Genomic DNA, 23,510 nt, shown 5'->3' with positions numbered 1-23,510 from the left:
CCCTCGCCTTATAATTTATGCCTCAACAGATAAAGGCAAGCAGCCTGTATGCCTTCTTAATACACTATTAACCTGTCCTGCCACCTTCAGGGATCTGTAGATCAACCCAAGATCCCTCTGTTCCTCTGAGCTTCCTCGTGTCCTGCCATCACTGATTACCTCCTGGTCTTGTTCCTTCATCCAAAGAGCATCACCTCTTCTTCATCAGCATGAAATTCCACCTGCCATCCATTTGCCCATCTGACTAATCCATTACTGTTCTGCTGTAACTAAGAGCATCCTCCTCACTGTCAACCGCCCAACCACACTGTGTAATCAGCAAACTTACTTATCATCATGCTCTTCCCCACACACACATTCTCATTTATAACATGACAAATAATAAAAGGACCCAGCAGCGATTCTATGGAATGCCACTGAACACAGACCTTCAGTCACACAAACAAACATCTACCACCACCCTCTGTCTCCTGCCACTAAGCTAAGTTTGGATCCAACATGCCAAATTAATCTAGATCCCATGAACATTTTCTTTCTTTATCAGTTTCCATGTTGGACTTTGCCAAAGGACTTGCTACAATCCATATAAACTTTGTCAACTGCCCTACCCTCACCCACACACCTGGTCACCACCTTGAAAAATTCAAATTCATTAGTCATGGTCTCCCTCCGAGAAAACTATGCTATCTATGATCAAACTTCAGGCATCTAAATTGAGATTAACTTTCTTCTTCATTATTTTCTCCAACAGTTTCCCAGCCACTGATGTGAGGCTCAACAGTCTATGGTCTATGTCTGTCACCCTTCTTGTTCTAGTCGAGCCACATTAGCTTTCCCCCAGGCCTTCTCTCACCTCTGCTGTGGCCAGAGACAATTTAAACAAATTGGGTCAGGGACACTGTCATTTCCTCCCTTGCCTAAGATAACTACCTAGCTCACATGAGCCCTTTCCCTATATGTCTATTGGTTTATTTTGCCCTTCTGCAGATGTTCACTTATTTTCTTTGTATTGCCTGATAGGGTGGGAGCAAACAGATTCAACAAATAGAAGCTGTCCAATGTAAATCTGAACCATGCATGGAGTAAAATTGCATTTCCTTACGTCACATGCAGTTCTTCTGCCAGTCAGTCATCTCTGAGAAAGTCTTTCTTTATTTATTGTATTTATTTACTATATCTGAACAAGTCATGACTTTTCACACCTCGACTAAATCTCCTCTTACCCGAGAGCAACATCAGCATCTCCAGGCTATCCACATGTCCATTAGTCCTCAGGCTTGGAACTATTCCAGTAAATCTCTTCAGTGCCCTTTCCAAGGTTGTCATTAAGACTTTTTATAAAACATATTTCCCATAATTGCTCACAATATTCTAGGTGGGGCTGGACTCACTTTAGCCAGGTTTTGCCTAACTGTGTGGCTTTTGTAGATTTTGCTTCTATGTGTAAAGCCCTAGATTCCATGTGTTTTAAATGCTCTATTAACCTGTCCTGATACCTTCAAAGACTAACACATATACAGCCCCAAGTCTCTACATTCTGACACAACTGTTAAGCTTGTATTATTCAACATCTGTTGTGATCACTCCACATGCCCAATGTACCATCATATATGAAGTTTCCAATTTATTTTGATCCCATTTTCTAAGCACAATATCAATAATCAGCAAAGTTGACTGGACAAAGGTCAAGACACAATTTAAAGCACGTATAGTCAGTGTTAGATAGCAGAGAAACAGACTCTTCAGTTAAACTCATCTGCAGTAACCAGATATCTTAAACTGACCTATTCTCATTTGCTACCATTTGGGCCCTATTCCTTTATTCATACACCCATCCAGATGCCTTTTAAATTTTGTCATTGTACTCAGTTCCACCACCTCCTCTGGCAGCTCTGGCATCCTGTGCACGTAAAAGTTCCCCTACAGATCCCTCTTATATGCCTCTCACAATTTTATGAACCACTAATTGGTCATCCCTTAGCCTCTGATGCTCCAGGGAAAAAATCCCCAGCCCATTCAACCTCTCCCAAAAATCCCCCAATCCTGCAACAACCTTGTAAACCTTTTGTGAACCCTTTCAAGTTTAACATCTTTCCTATAGCAGAGAGACCAGAATTGTATACAGGTGATACATTCCAAGACCCACCCAAAACCGCAGATAGTAGCGAACCCCATCATCTAAATGGGAACGTTACCTCCCTGGAAGCCCCTGGAATTATTTTGGGAATGTTCCATGTAATATTTTCAGTCTGCGGTAAATCCCAGATAACAAACTATGGAAATTGAATCTGCGGATATGGGTGTTCTTCTGTATTCTAAAATTGGCCTAACCTATGACCTATACAGACGCAACATAATAAATGCACAACTACCCTAACTGCACAAACCAATGAAGATAAACAGGCAAAGTGCCTTCTTTACTAACTTGCACGAACTATGCACCTGCACTCCTACATCTCTTTGTTTGACCACACTGCCCAAAGCCCTACCAATAACAGTGTAAGTCTTGCCCCTAGTTTGCCTTACCAAAATGCAGCACATCACATTTATCTAAACTAAACTCCACCTGCCACCCCTCAGCCCATTGGCCAACCCGATCAAGGTCCCATTGTACTCTGAGATAATCTTCCTCACTGTCCACTCCACTACCAATTTTGTTTTTGTATTTGTTTCCAGAACTTCAAATTAAATATTTTCAGCTCTCTAACATTCTACATCATATTGTGGCAAAGGTCAGATGCATTCTAAAAAATTTTTAATTCAACCTGTCCAAACGTGTTATGACAAACTGCTGAAGCAGATAGGAGTGGAGCTCTGGTCTTCTGACCCATAGGAGAGGACATAATCATTGCACCATTCGAGTTGTGCATTCACTATAGACTACCAATAGAAACTTGCAATATGTATTCTAGTTACAAGTGTAGAATAGAGTGGGAGAAACATTCACTTCACTTTTCACGATTTTGTTCCATTTATTATAGAGTCCCTACAGTGGAAGCAGGCCATTTGACCCATCAAGTCCACCAGAGAGGATATGAGACCCATTCCTCTACCCTATCTCTGTAATCCTGCATTTCTCGTGGCTGATTCACCTAGCCTGCATATTCCTGGACACTAAGGGCAGTTTAATATAGCCAATCCACCTAACCAACACATCTCTGGGCTGTGGGAGGAAACCAGAGCACCCAGATGAAATGCACACAGACACAAGGAGAATGTGCAAATTCCACACAGTCACCTGAGGCTGAATAGAACCAGTGTCCCTGGCACTGTGAGGCAGCAGTGCTAACCACTGAGCCATGATGCCACCCTATCACTGTGAACAAATTATGAAGATACCACTCAACAACTGGTTTCACAATTCAGTAAGAATCAGCTGAAATAATTAAAAAACTGTTTTTATAAGCTTATATTGGCTCAGCATTATTTCTGGTTTAATTTACAAATGCTTAACCATTGTTTACTTCCATTACTGCTACTGTTGTATTACACAGAACAGGTTTTATTGACTCCACGTTTTTTCCAATATGAACAATAAAAAAAATCAAGGACAAAACAACTACTTTTTTCTAAACATTATTCTTGGTATCTGGTGTTGCTGGCAAAGTAAGTATTTATAAACCCCAAGCTGGTGATGGGCTTCCTTCTTGAGCAGCTGCATCTTATGAAGTAAACTCAGTTTCCAATACGGTGAACCAACAGAAGTGACGGAATAGTGATATGTCCAGGAGATGAGTCACACATTGCAGGACACTCGGTCTTTGAGCTGCTCTATTACTCACTGTTTATTAATCTTCCTTTCCACTCATGCTGGGCTACATCATTGTTGAGAATGGGAAAGATCATGGAGCTCCCTCTACCCAGATAGCTCAACTGTCCAATGTAACTTACAACTGGATGCTTCAGGATTACTGAGCTTTGGTCTGATCTGTTCACTGTGGGACACATTTGCTTTGTCAATAGCATGTTGCTTCTATTTTTCAGAATGCATGTAATATTGGTCAGGATTTCATTTTCAAGTACATCTAGTGCCACCCCTAGCATATGTCTCTAATCCTTATTGAATCAGGGTCAGTCATCTTATTTGATAGTGACTGAAGAAGTGAAAATTATAATGACCAGGTTAAAGATTGCAGTGGGTTGCAATTCTCCTGTTGTTGATGTATTATGAACCAGTTTTGAGGTGCTGCCTCAGTTCAGAGCCTTTCTCAATACAATAGTGAACCACAACACAGTTGGTAGTATCCTTAAAGCAAAATCAGACTTGGTCACTGACATCACCATTGATAGTTATTCTCTCTCCTTCTGCCATAGGTCTAATCTGGTAGTTACACATTATATATAAAAATATTTAGCCTCAGTCAACAATGCTGGAGTTTATGCTCCACCAGATCTTCCACCCAGTATTCCACAGCAATCATTGCAAGATTCTAATCCCTTCTCCCTCATTCATTTGCCTTGCTTCCCTTCAAATGCACCAATACTATTGTGTCAGCCACCTTGTGATAGCAAGTTCCACATTCTTGCCATTTTTTGGGTAAAGAAGTTGCTGCTGAGTTGTCATTTGGAAGTTTTTTGTGACCATCCCATTTACATTAATGACTTTTACTTATGCTCTTCCCACACCGGAAATATTTTACCTGTATCCACTCTACTCAAAACTTTCAAATTTTAAAGATGGTCACCTCTCAACCTTCTCTTTTCTAGAGAAGCAGCAGCTTAGCCTGTCAATTTTTGCCTCAAGTGTATTCCCATGCACTTCTGGTATAATTCTACTAAATGTTCTCTCCACCCTCTCCAGCACCTCAATATCCTTCCAATAATGATGATAATTATAATAATCCTCTAATCACATATGATTGAGTGTGATTGAATAAAGATTTAATACAGGTTTAGTATAATTTCCCTACATTTTAATTCTATTTCGCCAGAAAACACACCTAATGTTGGGTTTGTTTGTGTTCTTAAAAGTGACCTTGTTGACCTGCAGCACAATTTTAAATAACTGTTTTTTGTGTACTCAGAGATCCCTTTGTTCCTCTACCTCATTTAGACTTGCACTTTCCGTAACGAGTGATTTTCTTATTTTCCTATCAAAATCCACTATTCACATTTATCTGTTGTTGAGCTTCATTTGTCAATTGTTTGCCTATTCTGCATGTTCATTATTGTCCTCTGTTTATTTGTTGAAGTCCTCCCCAATACTGACTTCAGTCTGTTCATTTACTCGAACACCAATGTTAAAATAAGCTATAAAGTTAGACATTATTTTTGATTCCAAAGTCCAAGTTATGAACTTAAATTGCGGAAAACAGCATGCCCAATACTGACTCTTGTAGAAAAGAGTTTCAAACCTTTTTGTATACCCTTTACTCTCAATTCCTGCTTTCAGTCTTAAAACCAGCTAGCAATCCATTCTGCCATTTGTCCCCCATTCACATTCTCTCACCAAATTTACCGGTCTATGACCATATTCACTAATCTATTACAGGACCCCCAACCAAAAGTCTACTGACAAGTAAATGTACTGCATTAATGTTACATTCTCTCTCCAGAATCTCTTCAAAAGAATTCCATAAAGATAATGAAGGAAGAGTGTCCATTTTGAAATCCATGCTATTATATTTGGACTTTCTGGATGTTCTTTTCTCTTCTTTCAGCGGAATTACATTGAAACTGTGACCAATATTAAGCTCTACTTTAAGACTTAGTCAGCTTGGTCACTGGTGGCATTATCAAGCCATGTTTGGTAATGGACATAAAATTCCATGCTGACAGCGATTTGGGCATCCCTTTGTTCCTCTACCTCATTTAAACATGCACCTTGCAAGCGTTAGACTCTAGTTCTCTTCAAGTGGTGCAAAAAAGGTAAAGTTGCCATAGTCCCAGAGGACCACAGGGCTAATCTCAGGGAGAGGGCAAGAGGGAGCAGAATGAAACGAGAGCAAGAAGGTGCAAGAGCACAAGAGAGCAAGCGAGAGAAACAGTGAGAGAAAAGAGAGAGACAGTGTGTGTGAGTGTGTGAGAGAGAGAGAGTGTGTGAGAGAGAGAGAGTGAGTGAGTGAGTGAGTGAGTGAGTGAGTGAGTGAGTGAGTGAGTGAGAGAGTGAGAGAGTGAGAGAGTGAGAGAGTGAGAGAGTGAGAGAGTGAGAGAGTGAGAGAGTGAGAGAGTGAGAGAGTGAGAGAGTGAGAGAGTGAGAGAGTGAGAGAGTGAGAGAGTGAGAGAGTGAGAGAGTGAGAGAGTGAGAGAGTGAGAGAGTGAGAGAGTGAGAGAGTGAGAGAGTGAGAGAGTGAGAGAGTGAGAGAGTGAGAGAGTGAGAGAGTGAGAGAGTGAGAGAGTGAGAGAGTGAGAGAGTGAGAGAGTGAGAGAGTGAGAGAGTGAGAGAGTGAGAGAGTGAGAGAGTGAGAGAGTGAGAGAGTGAGAGAGTGAGAGAGTGAGAGAGTGAGAGAGAGAGAGAAAGCGAGCATGAGACACACTGGTGATAAACTTGACCTGGGGGTCACCATGCCTCAGGCAAGGGGTGAGGTTGAGAAAGCAGTACCTTCTTGACAACCTCAGCTGATGCAGGAACTAAATCTATGCTATTGCAATTACTCTCCATTACAAACCAACTAACCAGCCAATTGAGCTAACTGACCCCCATTATTCAAAAAGGATAAAAGAGATAGGCCAAATAATTATGGGTTAGTCAGAATAACCTCAGAGTTGGGTAAATTATTAGAATCAATATTGATAGACAATTAACTGTCAATTGGAAAGTCCAGATAAATTCCCAAACTCATACCGCAGGAAAAGTCAGCATGGTTTTGTAAAGGGAATGAATGTTATACCAAAATAGTTTATCTTTTTAGGAAGGATTAAGGAGTGATGAGCAGAGTCCAGTGGATAGAAGTTATCTGCATGGATTTTATTAGGGTATTTGAAAAGGTGCCACATGAAAAATTAAAGCCCATGCAAGGAGAATGTGGTAAGTAGAATCCAAAATTGGGAATTTGTGGACAGATATTTTTGCAAATGGAAAGCAGTTTTCAATGGTGTTTCACAGAGTTCAGTGTTGGGCCTTTTGTTGTTTGTGGTATATATTAGTAAATTAGACTTGAATTAGAATTAGATTACCTACAGTGTGAAAACAGGCCCTTCGGCCCAACAAGTCCACACCGACCCACAGAAGCATAACCCACCCAGACCCATTCTCCTACATTTACCCCTTACCTAACACTACGGGCAATTTAGCATAGCCAATTCACCTAACCTACACATTTTTGGATTGTGGGAGGAAACCGGAGCACCCGGAGGAAACCCACGCAGTCACGGGGAGAATGTGCAAACTCCACACAGTCAGTCGCCTGAGGCGGGAATTGAACCCGGGTCTCTGGCGCTGTGAGGCTGCAGTGCTAACCACTGTGCCACCCACAAAAGGTGGGAAGAACGATTTCAGAATTTTGCAGATGGCACGAACATTAAACAGCTTGGCAACAGTAAAGAGATGGTTACTGACTGCAGAATTATACCAATGATTGGATTGAGTGAAAGGTTGTGTACTTGGGGAGGGATAAAGGAAGGGAATACTCAATAAACAGGAAATGCAGCTGCTAGTGTGTATGGGCACAGGTCTCTTAAAGTAGCAGGACAGCCACTTAGATGATAAAGAAGGCATATGCGATGCTTTACTTAATTAGGCAAGGTACTGAATACAGAAGTAGGGATGTGATGCCGGAACAGTAGAAGACATTAGTTGTGGAGCCATGTACACTACCCTGGTCACCACATTAGAAAGGGTACAAGAGGATTTAAAATAATTTTGCCAGGGCTTAAGAATGAAGCTTTGAAGAAAGATAGAATAGGCTAGGATTGTTTTCTTTAGAACAGAGGAAACAGAGAGGTGACCTAATCGTGGTATGCAAATAAAAAAGCACGGTGATAAATAGACAGGGAAAATCTGATTCCCCTAGCAGCAATGTCAATTACCAGAGGCACAAGATTTAAGGTTCATTGCAGAGGAACTAAAGGAGGCATGAGGAAAATGCATGAGGAAAAACCTTTAGAGGACAGTGGATGTCTAGAATTCATTCCCCAGTTTGGTGGTGAGATAGAAGCCTTCAGCCCATGTAATTTAAAAGAAACCTGAAAATGCACCTAAAGCTGGAAAGTAGGATTAGAATAGTTGGCTAGTTTATTTAGTCAGCACAAACATGATGTGCTGCAACGTCTTTCTATGTATTAACTTTTCTATGTTTCTTGTTTCTATGTCCAAATTATTTGTAAAAATGCAAAATAATATTACTGACATGTGCAGCAGATTCCTGTAAATATCCTTATCCATGTCCAATATATATATTTACTGCTATTCTTTGCTTTGTCTATTCAACCCATGTTGCTCAAGTCCATTTAAATTCAAAATACATTTTTGTACATAATATGGCATGGGTTCAAAAACCACGGAATAATTAGGGATGAGTCACAAAATTGATTCCTGGAGTAAGGACTTCTAGTCATGAAGACTAGCAATGAAAAATGTTGGACTTTTTCTTAAAACAAAACAACTTCACTGGAGAATGGAGATGTTTTCAAAATTATGTTATTGTGTACAGTAACTGGTAGTTTTCAAATTAGTAAATTGATAAATAAGGGGAGAAGAACGAATACTGTTGAACAATAAATAGGCAAATAGCAAAGGTTAAATAGAAAATTCATAAAACATGGAATACTTCATCACAAATAGCTGTCATGGCAATGTCTATAACATTCAAGAGGAATATTTTATTTTACAGAACAATATTGATATGGAGGGTAAGCAAATGTGACTGGAAAAATACATCATTCCAGTTGAAAAGTTAAACTCTGGCAGATGTTCAACAGACCATTTGATCACCCATCTGACTATAATTTCATAATGTTCTTCAAAGCTGTCCTTTGCTATACTCAGAAGTGTAATGACAAACCTTCAGCAATTTGAAATCTTCTAGTGACAGGTGGGTCAGTAACTACAGGATGCAGATTTAAGACGACTGACAAAAGAACCAGGAGGTGACACGAGTTTAAAAAAGAGAATTGCGCAGCAAGTTGTTATAATTTGGAACACACAACTGGTGTCAGGAGCAGCTTCAGTATTAACTTTCAAAAGGGAACTGGATAAATACTGTACTCAGAACAGAAAAACTTGCAAGGTATGCCAAAAAAGCAAGGTAGTAGGATTAATATGATAACCCTTTCACAGAACTAGGATACGCAAAATATAAATGGCCTCTTACAGTGCTATATCATTCAATATGGCACTTTATTGTTCCCTATACATTGGACATGGTTTCATTAAAAGTCGCAAAATGCTTCAGAGAGAGTGAAAGCATGAGCATGTTATTGTGAGTCAGCTAGCTACTTCTCCATGCGTAAGCAGAGATACTTAAAGCTATGATGTGTGAAAGATTCCAAGCAAATACAGTGGGAAGTAAAATAAATTACTACCACCAATGTCACTGAGGTCCCTAGTATGTAAATGAGGAGTAGAATTCAGTTACAATTTTAATATCCACCTTCAGCAACTTGCATTTTGGATTACAGTTTCTCTCTCGGTAATTGCAGTATGACATTACTAATGTGGGAGTGGGTGGCATCATGGTCATGTCACTGGTCTAGCAAACCAGAACTCCAGGCTGATGACTTGGGGACATAGATTTACATCGCACCATGGCAGATGTGGAAGTTTGAATTTAATAAAAATCTAGAATTAAAATCTACATAACCACTGATGATTGTCATAAAAACTTTGAGGGAAGTAAATGTGGCATCAGGATCAGGCATTGTGGTAACTTCTTAACTGCTATCTGCTATCTGAAATAGTCCAAGCAAGACACTCAGTTTGGGGAGGGGGGGGCAATTAGAGATGAGCATTGAATACTGACCTGCCCAGTGCTGCCCACATCACATGAATTAGTATACAAAAACTGTTTATATTTTTTTTTATTTAAGAAGTTAAATTTTGATCACGCTGAATTATAGCTGGACATAGCATACAGGAAACACAGAATGCAGGATAACCTACAAGTCAGATTCCTGACAAGCATTTGGGTCATCCAATATTATATTCTACTCATCACTGACCAGAAATAACTAACTGGTAAAGAGCCACAATCAACTTTTGTATTCTTTAGCAATAAACACGAACACAAAAAAAAGACATTCAAGATGTTTGCATAGATTTAGCCCTCACAATACATTCATATAACACCCTGTCATTTAAAACTATAACAAGCACTCACCAAATCTGAATATTTTTGCATAAAGTACATATTCACATAATACACAACTGCTCCTTTGACGATGTAAATTAGAGCAGATTATGTAGCCAGAAAATGTCAGTGCTTGTTTATAAGAAAATTATCTGCATCCTACACAAATATTAAATGCAGAACTTCATTACAAATTATATACATTGTCTGAGTCACCCTAGTGATGATTACCCTAAAACTTTTTTTTCCCCCTCACCAAGCTGCTCACTCCTGTATCCTCTACCATGTTTTATGGATAACTTCTTTAGCACTCACTCAAGTTCATTCTTCATGTGCAAATTTGTCAGCAGGTGACTCAATCACAAGCAGCATGCCCATGCAACTGCACCTCCAGCAGAGGGTGTCAGCAGAACAAAAGCAAGAACACTGACTGATCTTACACTTTCATCTAAAAAGTGCTGAAGCCACACAGAGTGAAATCGGTGAATCAGAAGAGGTCTGGACCCAATTTGTAGGACTGGATATTCATGCCTCAGAGTGTGTTAGAATAGAATCTGGCTGACGAGAATCATGGCAATTGAACCCAATTCCAGGATACCATTGCCAACAGCTTTTTAATGGTGCAGTATAAAAGGTGTTGGACGCCAGCCCACAGGGAGTGCAATTTCAATGGAGCAAGGACGGCGTTTGATGTAACATTAAAGGTGTTGTTATCATAGAAGGACCCTGGTATGGAGTAGGAAATTCAAAAAGTGTTGCCAACTTCTTACACAGACTGCAACAGGTTGCTCACTTCAGCAGTACTATTCGAAAAAGGACAATGTCTAATTTGCTTAAAACTGACACTGATACCAAAGAAAGAGGAAAACAGGCCCAATGAATGTCAGCCATTACGCCAAGCTGAGGAAATCTAGGTATTTAGTGATGTTGTACAGAGACAAAGTGTATTTACATGTGAAGGGAAAACTGGGGACAGATTCAGTAGGGGTCAGGTTGATTATTTGCTTGACAGCGGAAATCAGGTAAAAGGAGAACACAAGAGCCCACCTATATTCCAGATTCCCCCAACAAGCCAAGATGAAAGCCAGAAAAGCCTGAAGTTTGCAGGTATCACAGAGAGTATAGAGAAAAAATAGCCAGGATCTTTGTCTAAGACAAATCAAATAATGTCACAGTCCCAAGCATTAAGTGGAGTTGATCAAAGTCAACATTCAGGCATGATAAAGTCAGAGATATTGAGAGGATATAGTCAAGCTAATGGAATTGGAAGCAGCAACACAGAAGGGGGAAAAAAATTAGTTTCATTGCAAGTATGTAAGGAGAAAGAAGTTGCTCTTTTCATTATGTATAGTTAAATGATCATATTTGTTTTAAATATACACTGGTGTTAAGGAAAGCTTTTTTGTAAATATGCTTATGTAATCAGCCATAATCTCATTAAATGGTGGAGCAAGATTGAAGAGTGAATGAAACCTCCCCTGCTTCTTGTTCATTTGTTCTCTAGCTGTATTGGCCATGTACAGAGGAACCTCGATTATCTGAATATCAATTATCCGAATACCAGATTGCCTGAAGGAGATTTCAAGGTCCCGATGCTAAGATTACATCAAACAGATGTTGCCAACATTGATCATGCCTTTTGTTTACAGTGATTAAAAACGAACTCAGTTTACTGAAATGTTGCCAAAAACAGTCCTGGACATCGATGGGAGCCTCGGCACCGCCTCCAAATGACTGACTGCCCGCCCTCTATCCACACTTTCCCTGAGCTCTACACAGGGCTGTACCCTAAACCGCAACTCACTTCCGCAGGTAATCTACCCAACATTGCTCCGTACAGGGCAAAGTTGGAACTTGTCAAAACATTGCAGTAAAACACTGTGTGGCTGCGTGCATGTGCGCCTGCCTGTGCGTGTTATTTGGGGACTCATCCCCAAAAGGCAGCACCAGTCTCACTGTTGGTGTCCAGTCTGGCTGCCATGGCGCGGTGGTGGGACGGTGCAGGGCCGACTGTGGGTCAGGGCAGACGGGGGTGGGCAGGGTGGGGGGCAGACCGGAGGCGGGGTTGGAGGCAGGCTTGGGAAGTGTCAGATGGGGGCAGGGTTGGGGGTGTCAGATGGAGTCAGGGTGCAGGAGACTTCAGCAACACTTCAGGTCCCTTACACACAACTGTGTGTCTGCTCAGAAACAAACCCTGAGATAGAGATAGAGAGAGAGAGAGAGAGGGAGCAAGGCAGGCAGAGCGAGGAAAACTCCGAGCCTCAGAGGAGAGGCATTGAATCAATTAACCAAATAATCAATTATCCGAATGAAAGTGCCCGCCCATCTCATTTGGATAATCCAGATTGCCCTATATATCTTTCAGTTATGTCTGCAGTAAAAACAAGTACACAAACCAATGTGTTAAGTTTTCAAGTATTTTTGATGTTGGTTTTATCATATTGTATTCTGGAACTCAGATACGTGTATCATTGTACACTTTATTGTCTAAGCCATTTTTCAAGTCAGGAGCAAGTACATTGCAAGACCTAAGCAATTTGCTATATTGCCCTATTGTTGAGAAAATGTAAATAAAGTTAGCCTGATAATGATTGCCTGCAGCTGAGCATTTAAATCAAGGGCAGCATGGTGGCTCAGTGGTTAGCACTGATGCCTCACAGCGCCAGGGACTCCATGTTCAATTCCGGCTTTGGGCAACTGTCTGTGTGGAGTTTGCACATTCTCCCAGTGTCTGCGCGGGTTTCCTCCGGGTGCTCCAGTTTCCTCAGTTCAGAGATGTGCAGGTTAGTTGAATAAGCCATGCTAAATTATCCATATAGTTTAGGGATGTGTAGGTTAGATGCAATAGTCAGGGGTAAATATGGGTAGGGGAAATGGGTCTGGTTAGGATACTCTTCGGAGGATCGTCAGTGTGGAGTTGATGGGCCGAAGAGTCTGTTTCCACACTATAGGGATTCTATGAAGGCGGTGAAAAAGGGAATAAAAGATAAATCACATTTGGGCAATGGCCAATCCTACTTCAACAATTCCTCCCCAGCTTTCCATTTAAAGCTATGTTAGCCACCCCCTGTGACGATTGTTAGAACAAATGGTTACAAAGGTTCCAATAAAAATAAGGGTTTGAAAGAAAAACTCAGCAAATTTGCATGTAGTAACTTCTCCTTCTGCTTCAATAGGACATAAAAGCTGTGGAGTATCCCCATGTACAGCAGCTAATGAGAACAGTTCTACTAGCAAACAACTGACCTTCAAGTTGTATGTCACCTGTGGCTGTAATGACAAATCAAAGTTTGTCCCTCACTATAATATTCCATCTCTGACAGTTTGGAGCATTAACCTAGCTGACTATCTGAACACTTAGGAGCATTATTAGTCTCCTAGTGAGCAAATGCTAAATTCAAGTCCTGTGAAAATCTTTTTTTTTTAAAAAGCATAGCAGCGAAATGTCAAGGCTTTTGTCAAGAAAACCTTACATGTTTTACAGACTGAATAAAATCTGAAGGTGTGGTTAGGATGATATAGCTTGATTACACAATCTCCTGGGCAGTTTGTGTTATTTGCTAATAAATTGCACAGCCTTCTGAGATTTCTGCAATTTCACCTTCAAGCTAGATAATATTTTCCCCATAGATCCCAAAGTAAATATCAAGTTTCCATTAGCCCATAAACATAGCAATATATCCTAATTTGTCACATCTTCGTAAACATTTCATAGAATCATAATTTCTCAACATATTAAATTCCTCATGAAGAACACTGGATGTTGGTTAACTCAGTTGACTAAATGGCTATGTGTGATTCAGAATTATGCCAAAGGTGCAGGTTCAAACCACACATTGGCAATGCTAGTTCATGGAGGCCCACCTCAACTTCCCCCGGGTTTGCAGCATGGTACTCCTCAAACTATATATAACCAATTGTTTTTCTCTAATGGAAAAGATGCCTCGGTACATTGTGAACTGTACTAATTACCTATAAACAGCATACTACAAGTTTCAATGCAAGTTTGAGGGAATTATCTATTTTGCAGCCATATGCAGAAAAGTACTTATCTGGAGTCCAGAACAGCAGAATAATTAGATACTTTTATTTGAAGAAGTATTTGTTTTCATGAAAAGAAAGTGACAAATGAGATCCTACATTTTGTTGTAGCTCTTGTTGATTTTGAGTTGTGTTTAGAAAAGATGAAAAATAGCAACATGTCTAGATTTATATCTCTTTCTCAGCAGCATGTCATTTTAAATCAAGCAAAATTAAGAAATAAAATGAAGCCAAAACTGATAATATATTGAGAATCTGTGCAGCTTTTCTATCTTTAGGTTCTTTCATTTTCAATAAAGCTAAAGAACATTACCTACTAGCAAAATACTGTTCCCATAATAGAAGCAGCAAAACAATATATCTTGTCACTACTTCGCTGTCTTTCCAGACCAGATATCAGTCAGAAAGCTAATCAAGAGAAGCAACTGAACCCTACAAACTTATATTCAAAACAAACTAATTTTTTGCTGCACATTTGATAGGAGCATTTGAATTTTTTTCTGAAATAAATATATTACACAGCGCTAGTGTACAATTTTGCAGAAATTTAGTTTATATGGTTTGCTCTATAATACACATTTGGGTTAATAGAACATCGATCACAGAACATAGAACAGTACAGCACAGTACAGGCCTTTCGGCCCTCAGAGTAGGATAAATGTCAGTACAACATCAAGATCAAACTAATCTATATACCCTTCATTTTACTATCATCAATGTGCCTATCCAAGAGTCGTTTAAATGTCCCTAATGTATCTGACTCTACTACCAGTGCTGGCAGTACATTCCACACACCCACCTCTCTGTGTAAAGAACCAACCTTTGACATCTCCCCCGAATCTTCCTCCAATCACCTTTAAATTATGTTCCCTCATGACAGCCTTTCCGCCATGGGAAAAGGTCCATGACTATTCACTCTATCTATCTATGCCTCTCATCATCTTGTACACCTCTATCAAGTCACTTCTTGTCCTTCTTTGCTCCAATGAGAAAAGCTCTAGCTCCCCCAACCTTTCTTCATATGACATGCCCTCCAGTCCAGGCAGCATCCTGGTAAATCTCCTCTGCACCCTCTCTAAAGCTTCCACATTCTTTCTATGGTGAGGCGACCAGAACTGAACACAATATACCAAGTGTGGTCTAACCAGGGCTCTACAGAATTACAGCATAATCTTGCAGCTCTTAAGCTCAATCCCCCTGCTAATGAAAGCCAACAAACCATACGCCTTCTTAACAACCCTATCAACTTGGGTGGCAACTTTGAGGGATCTATGGACATGGACCAGAAAATCACTCTGTTCCTCCACACTGCCAAGAATCCTGCTTTTAACCCAGTATTCAGTTTCCAAATTCAACCTTCCAAAATGAATCACATCATACTTTTCCAGGTTCAACATCATCTGCCACTTATTAGCCAGATTCTGTACCTTGTCAATGTTCCATTGCAACCCACTACAGCCCTCCACACTACCCACAATTCCACCAACCTTTGTGTCAACAGCAAATTTACTAACCCACCCTTCCACTTCCTCATCTAAGTCATTTATAAAAATCACGAACAGCAGAGGCCCCAGAACAGATCCCTGCAGAACACCACTGGTCATCAAACTCCAGCCTGAATACTTTCCATTTATTACCACCCTGTCTTCTATGGGCCAGCCAATTCTGTATCCAGACAGCCAAATATTCCTCTATCCCATGCCTCCTTACTTTCTGAATGAGCCGACCATGGGGAACCTTATCAAAAAGCTTACTAAAATCAATGTACACCAGATCCACTGCTCTACCTTTGTCACATTCTCAAAGAATTCAATAAGGCTTGTGAGGCATGACCTGCCCCTCACAAACATACGCTGACTATCTCTAATCAAACTATGGTTTTCCAAGTAATAAAATTCTGTCTCTCAGAATCCTCTCCAATAATTTGCCCACTACAGACGCAAGACTGACTGGTCATTAATTCCCAGGATTATCCCTATTCCCTTTCTTGAACAAGGGAATAACATTTGCCACCTTCCAATCATTTGGTACTACTCCAGTAGACAGTGAGGGCGCAAAGATCATTGCCAAAGGTGCAGCAATCTCTTCCCTCACTTCTCATAGTACCCTTGGTGCATCCAGTCTTGGCCAGGGGACTTATCTTTCCTTATGCTTTTCAAAACTTTCAGCACATCCTCCTTCTTAACATCAACCTGTTCAAGCATATTAGCCTGTTTCACGCTATCCTCACAAACATCAAGGTCCCTCTCAGTAGAGAATACGAAAGCAACGTATTCATTAAGGACCTTCCCTAATTCCTTGGACTCCAGGCACAAGTTCCCTCCATTATCCCTGATTGGCCTTATCCTCACTCTGGCCTCACATAAATGTAGAATGACTTAGGGTTTTCCTTAATCCTATCCACTAAAGCTTTTTCGTGCTCCCTTCTAGCTCTACTAAGTCCATTCTTCTTCAGATGGGGACAGTAAAATTATTTAACTTGCAAAATATATGAAATAGTTTAAAAAGTTTGATCTAAATCAGCATTAATAACCTTTTGCTCAATTTGTTGTAGTTATTCAATCAACTGGACCTGTGCCATCTTTATTTACATTCCAGTCTAATCCTTTTATGCTCCTTTTCAAACACTTGTCTACCTTATGCTTACAAGTTCATAAAACTCTTCAGATCCCTCTTTAAGTAATAGATTACTTATTATGTATGGATTATTGTAGAATCATTTCTGAGAAACAGAAGTCTTTCTTTGGTTAAAACAGGTCAATAATTGTATATTTTCACCAGAAGGAGCTTAACCTAAAGTAAATTCTATTCTCAATGAAATTTCTTTTCCAGTAAGCCTGTCAAAATGTATGTAGAAATGACTATTACTAAACATGAATATTTTTCTATTGCATTCTGTAATTTATTTCGGCAATAATTTGCTAAAGTAAAAGAAGCACTGCAAAATCCTCCCAGCATAGAAGGAGGAAGGAAAAGTAAAACTCCAACAAACAACCAAAAACTTTATTTAGAACTGTACAAGCAATGTATCTGAAGGCATTAACATAGACTGACTCAATTCTAAATCCTCATGGGTATTTCAGAAATAATATGCTTTACATGCATACAAAGTGACAACTAGGGGCAGTCATAACCAGTAACATGTATTTTTAAATCAAACAGAACAAAATGGTGCATTGCTGTTATCTGATTAAGGATGCATACTAAAGCTCTTACTTCTTTACAACATCAAATTATCTGTATTTAAGTTTTTCAAAGAGGTGCATCATGGGGCACAGCTGTCATTTCTAAAAAAAAGTATCTCTACAACAAACCACAAGTATAGTCAGGTCTTAGAACACTTAACAGGGTAAAGGATGCCAAGCAAGAAGGGAAGAGAGGGGTTGAGGGGCACATGACATCACAACGGAAAAGACATTTTGAAAGTGACTGAAAAGAGAAGTTCTAGAAGATGTGGAGTAGCAGCTAAAGGATTTACTGATGGCTGGGTAGTGGATGAATTTCACAAAGTGGAAGATGCTTTGAGAATTACACAAGTTGCCAGAAAGAGTAAGAACTTGAAGGAATTTGATGCACTATGCTGATCACAAAGAAAGACATTAAAAGTCAATTCTGTTGGAGCTCAAAGAGACAGCAGGTGCTAGGAAATGATATGCCTGCAACCCCAAATGTGATTGAGAATATGGACTCTAACTGTAACTTAGTTAATCTAGTTTAAGGAGGATGGAAAAAGAGACGAGAAAAGAGATTGTTGAATAAATATATATTTTCAAAGTGATAAAAGCGAGGTTTAGTACTTCATAACCAAAGGGGAAACGTAAGGGGCAACAGGAGGTAGAATTTTAGGGGTCAAATAAAGCAGTTTCAATATGAAATGTCTTAAGCTGAATTGACAGCTGGGAGTTGTAATCAAGTTAGAGATGGGAGTGTTACAGGAAGCAGAAAAGAATGACTTAAGATTTGCCACCATCAAAGAATTAGACCAAACTCAGGAGGCCAAATGGGAGAAAAAAAAAAATGAGGACTGCAGATGCTGGAGATCAAAGTTGAGAGTGTGGTGCTGGAAAAGCACAGCAGGTCAGGCAATATCAGAGGAGCACGAGAATCGACATTTCAGACATACGCCCTTCATCAGGAATTCCCAAGCGTCGATTCTCCTGCTTGTTGGATGCTGTCTGACCTGCTGTGCTTTTCCAGTACCACACTTTCAACTCAGGAGGCTAAATGGCCTTCTAAAATGTTGTAACCACATTGATTCCGTGAAACTCAGGTGATGGGGTGGCTTGGTGCTCAGTAGTTAGCACTGCTGCCTCACAACACCAGGGACCCAGGTTCAATTCCACTCTCAGGTGACTGTCTATGTAGAGTTTGCACATTCTCCCCATGTCTGCATGGGTTTCCACCTGATGAGCTGGCTTCTTCCCACAGTCCAAAGATGTGCAGTTTAGGTGGATTGGCCATGCTAAATTGCCTACAGTGTCCAGGGTGTGCAGGCTAGGTGGACTAGTCATGGGAAATGCAGGGTTACAGGGATAGAGTAAGGGGTGGATCCAGGTTGGATGGTCTTCAGAGGATCGGTGTGGACTTGATAGGCTGAATGGCCAGCTTCCACACTGTAGGGATTCTATTCTATGATGTCAGCCATGAGAATTTTTCATATTATTCCTCCCCCAAAATACTTAAATCAGTAAATACTTAATTTTGACAAAATTTAAAACCTGTAAAGTTACAGGACACTCACTAAGAATCTCAACAATAAATTGAATTATTGTGATAGAGAATTATGAGAAACATCCCTTGGCGTTACAGACTGTAACCAATCTATGGGGAAGGATGCTGTACAGCATGTTGTTATTTTAAAGGGAAACTAACCTTGGTGCCATTTTAAAAAACTTCAAAAACAATATTCAACTTTGTAATAGAGGAGAAAAATACATAAGACTTTTCAAAGGGAAAGTTAATAGAAACTCACAGTAAATATTCTCCTCCCTGTTCGATCAAACGTAACACAGTAAACAGATGATAGGTGCCCCAGTATTCGTTTGTGCATCTTCATATGTAGATACACAGCAGTTGGAACAAGTTGACTGAGTCGAAAGCTCCCCGTAAGTTGCCGAGCCCGAATAGTATCCACTGCAAATCAGAAAAAGCACATTTATAGTCTGCAAATGACAGGAGAAATTTTCTTTAAAAATAGTGCATGTTGTGGAGCAGAAAGACACCACAATTGCCACAACAAATTCTCTTACATTTATAATGGCTCCAGTTAAGCATATGACGTAGAAGAAAAAGTTTACACTCCAAAAAACTAAAGAACCATTGCACTGCTTACTAAAGGAAATGCGATGTGTTTTAAATTGATCTTGAAGTTACTACCGTAAAACAAACCTTACACCACTGAGGTTAGAACACAGTTCCTCATGTGGTCTCTTCAACAACATCAAAATTAAAATTTTGTTTCAAATTTCAACAAAGAGTCAGGCAGAGATCAATGTCCACTCTTCAGTTTACAAAAATCCTACAGCACTGCAATAACAATCATTTCATTGGAGGACAGATGCAGATGACACCAAAATTGGAGGTGTAGTGGACAGCAAAGAGGGTTACCTCAGATTACAACGAATCTTGATCAGATGGGCCAATGGGCTGAGGAGTGGCAGATGGAATTTAGATAAACAGGAGGTGCTGCATTTTGGAAAAGCAAATCTTAGCAGGACTTATACACTTTATGGTAAGGACTTAGAAAGTGTTGCTGAACAAAGAGACCTTGGAGTGCAGGTTCATAGCTCCTTGAAAGTGGAGTCGCAGGTAGATAGGATAGTGAAGAAGGCGTTTGGCATGCATTCCTTTATTGGTCAGAGTATTGAGTACAAGAGTTGGGAAGTCATGTTGCGGCTGTACAGAACATTAGTTAAGCCACTTTTACAATATTGATGCAATTCTGGTCTCCTTCCTATCAGAAAGGTGTCACGAAATTTGAAAGGGTTCAGAAAAGATTTGCAAGCATGTTGCCAGGGTTGGAGGATTTGAGCTGTAGGGAGAGGCTGAATAGGCTGGGGCTGTTTTCCATGGACTAGTCATGGGAAATGCAGGGTTACAGGAATAGGGTAAGGGGTGGGTCCAGGTTGGATGGTCTTCGGAGGATCGGTGTGGACTTGATAGGCTGAATGGCCAGCTTCCACACTGTAGGGATTCTATTCTATGATGTCAGCCATGAGCTGTAGGGAGAGGCTGAATAGGTTGGGGCTGTTTTCCCTAGACCCTCAGAGGCGGAGGAATAACCTCAGAGGTTTATCAAATCATAGGGGCATGGATAGGATAAACAGACAAAGTCTTTTCCCTGGAGTGGAAGAGCCCAGAACTAGAGGTCATAGGTTTAAGTTGAGAGGGAAAGATATATAAGGGCCCTAAGGGGCAACTTTTTCACGCAGAGGGCAGTACATGCATGGAATGAGCTTCCTGAGGAAGTGGTGGAGGCTAGTACAAATGCAACATTTAAAAGGCCTTTGGATGGGTAAATGAATAGGAAGGATTTGGAGGAATATGGGTTAAGTGCTGGCAGGTGGGACTAGATTAGGTTGGGATATCTGGTCGGCATGGACGAGCTAGACCAAAGGGTCTGTATCCATGCTGTACATCTCTATGACTTTATGTATTGCACGTCATTATGGAAACTAACATTGTACAATTCAGTAAATTAAAAATGTTAATGAAAACAACGATTGACATGGACTCATAAATTCATCAGTTTGACCTGAATTAATTTTGAGTAACATGCAAATTTTTTAAATTAGATTACTTCGGCCCAACAAGTCCACACCGATCCTCCGAAGAGCAATCCACCCAGACCAATCCCCCTACATTTACCCCTCCACCTAACACTACAGGCAATTTAGCATGGCCAATTCACCTAACCTGCACATTTTTGGACTGTGGGAGGAAACCCACGCAGACACGGGGAGAATGTGCAAACTCCACACAGATAGTTGTCTGAGGCGGGAATTGAACCCGGGTCTTTGGCGCTGTGAGGCAGCAGTGCTAACCACTGTGCCACTGTGCCGCCTAAGAACAAGAGTTACTAGCCTTGGTAGAATTCTTTACAACAGTAATCTGACTGGTATCCAGCATGCCCGGGGAATGGGAATGCCAGTTATCCGGATCTGCCGATTATGAGAAATATTAGTGGCAGCTGGGAGAACGCAACTCACCACTGCTCCAAGATGCATGTGCATTTTAAAAATGAGTAAGCAGAACCAGTCATAAATACCTGGCCACGATAAGTGATTCTGCCTTTACCAATAAGATAAATCTTGCACTAGCTTTAATCAAGGCATCTAATCCATCATTCCCTTCCAATTACTAATAAGTCAAGACTTCATCATCCGGATTTCTCATGTAACCAGTGTCTGAGATTAAAAGGAAAATTCCAGGTGCTTGGGATCTTGAAAATAGGGATTTTACCGTATAGAGGAAATGAGGGAGAGAGGGACAAGTTAAGAGGAAAAGTTCAGTTAGAAAAAAAGTGCAGAATTATAAATAAATTATATATGGAAGAACATACTGAATTATAGAATTTGCTGATTGCAGCTGTCTATATGTATTTAATGACATGGTTTTATGTAAGTATTAGAAATGTCAATTTCATTCAGTTTTTTCCCTGTATAATATATATCTGCACTTTGAAAAGATCATTGTTAATATTTCAACCATGCTTATTAATAAAGAAAGTGCAGTTTTCCTAGTATAGGCGGTTTTTTTTCTTGTAAATTGAAGCCATGTAACCAGTGGCGACCATCATGAAAACCAACTGGTTCATAATGTCCTCACCTGGTCTGGCTACTTGTGACTCCAGTACCACAGCAATGTGGTTGAACCTTTAACTGCCCCAGTGGGCAATTTGGAATAGGCAATACTGACCTAGCCAGTAACACACATCATTAACTCTTTTTACTCATTGATCTGTTTACATGCAATTTTTATTTAAATCACGCATCAATTCTGCTTCATACATTTTCCTGGTTTCCATTTGAGGAATTTGTGATCACTATGAAGCTGTACAAATCCTTGAATTCCATTAAAATATAGTTAAAAAGAACTGCAACCATGAGTTAAAAAGAGTTGTCAATTTCACCTCCCCCACCGATCCCCACAATTTGTCCTCTCTCTACCAAACATATCTGCTATTCTCAAAATAATATAACTTGTGGACATTTGCAAACCATCAACATTGCACATTAATCCTGAGACTCAGACAGTTAGAAGAATTAAGCAAACGAACTTCAATGTGGATATGAATACAGTGGAATATATTTTGATCAAATTCATAAGAAAAGGTCCCATTTTGAAAGTCTATTAGCAAAGGTAGAAAAGTGGGGAGAGGAAGAATGGAGTGGAATTTTTTAAAAACTTATTCTTTTATTGGACCTGGGAATCGCCACAATGCTTGCATTTGTTGTCAATCCTTAATTGTCCCTTGAACTGACTGCTAGCCATTTTAGAGGGCAGTGGGTCAACCACATTGTAAGGAAGGCAGATTTCCTTCTGCAGATGTTGATTGTGAACCAGATAGGTTTTATTACAATCAATAACTTTAATGATTATCATGCTGAGAACTGATTTTCAATTCCAGATTAATTGAATTTAAATTCCACCATCTGCTGTTGAGAGATTTGAAGTGGTACCCCTGGACTATTCACCTGGACATGTGGATTACTAAGTGACATTACCAATACAACACAGGATTCCTATAAACTTCCTGAAGGTTCTTCGTCAAAATGAATAAGTACTGTACTGTAGACCTATGTGCCAGGTGCATGTCAATCAGGGCAACACATCTGCAACTTTATATCTAAATATCACTTCTTTCTATTTATGGGCACACGACAGTCAACTATATCCCTGCCTTTTCACTACTACTGAGTCAAAAACTTAGAATCTCTTTTCCAATGGTATTATGGCTATAACTACATTACATGGTAAGTAATGTAGCTCACTATCACATTCTCAAGGGCAGTCAGGACTAAGAAACAAATGTAGACTTTCTAATAATACTCATGAAAGACTAAAAAAGTTTCCTTTATCACCACTCCTGCCAATAGGCTTGCACTCTCCTCCTCCTCCAACACAGGGGCAGCAGTTCATATTATCATATTATGTAGACAGCATTTTCCAGGGTTGCACCCCCAACATCCCCAAGGACCAGAGCAGCAGCATAGCCAATGCACTATTACATCGAGGTCACAT

The 23,510-nt window shown here is 40.1% G+C and overlaps 1 protein-coding gene across 1 annotated transcript in view; it reads right to left on the bottom strand.

Annotated features, from left to right (window-relative positions):
• Nucleotides 1-19,396, bottom strand: part of LOC122548393 (pleckstrin homology domain interacting protein) — a 168,308-nt gene extending 148,912 nt beyond the window's left edge. The window contains exon 1 of the mRNA XM_043686970.1: nucleotides 19,240-19,396. Coding sequence (XP_043542905.1) covers nucleotides 19,240-19,323 — 84 coding nt within the window. The 5' untranslated portion in view covers nucleotides 19,324-19,396. The remainder of the gene's footprint in view (nucleotides 1-19,239) is intronic.
• Nucleotides 19,397-23,510: the final 4,114 nt, after the last annotated feature.

The sequence above is a fragment of the Chiloscyllium plagiosum genome, chromosome 3 (genome assembly GCF_004010195.1).
Source record: "Chiloscyllium plagiosum isolate BGI_BamShark_2017 chromosome 3, ASM401019v2, whole genome shotgun sequence".
NCBI classification, from domain to species: Eukaryota; Metazoa; Chordata; class Chondrichthyes; order Orectolobiformes; family Hemiscylliidae; genus Chiloscyllium; species Chiloscyllium plagiosum.
The sequence above is the reverse complement of the archived record's forward strand: the minus strand, read 5'-3'. Positions and strand labels throughout refer to the sequence as shown.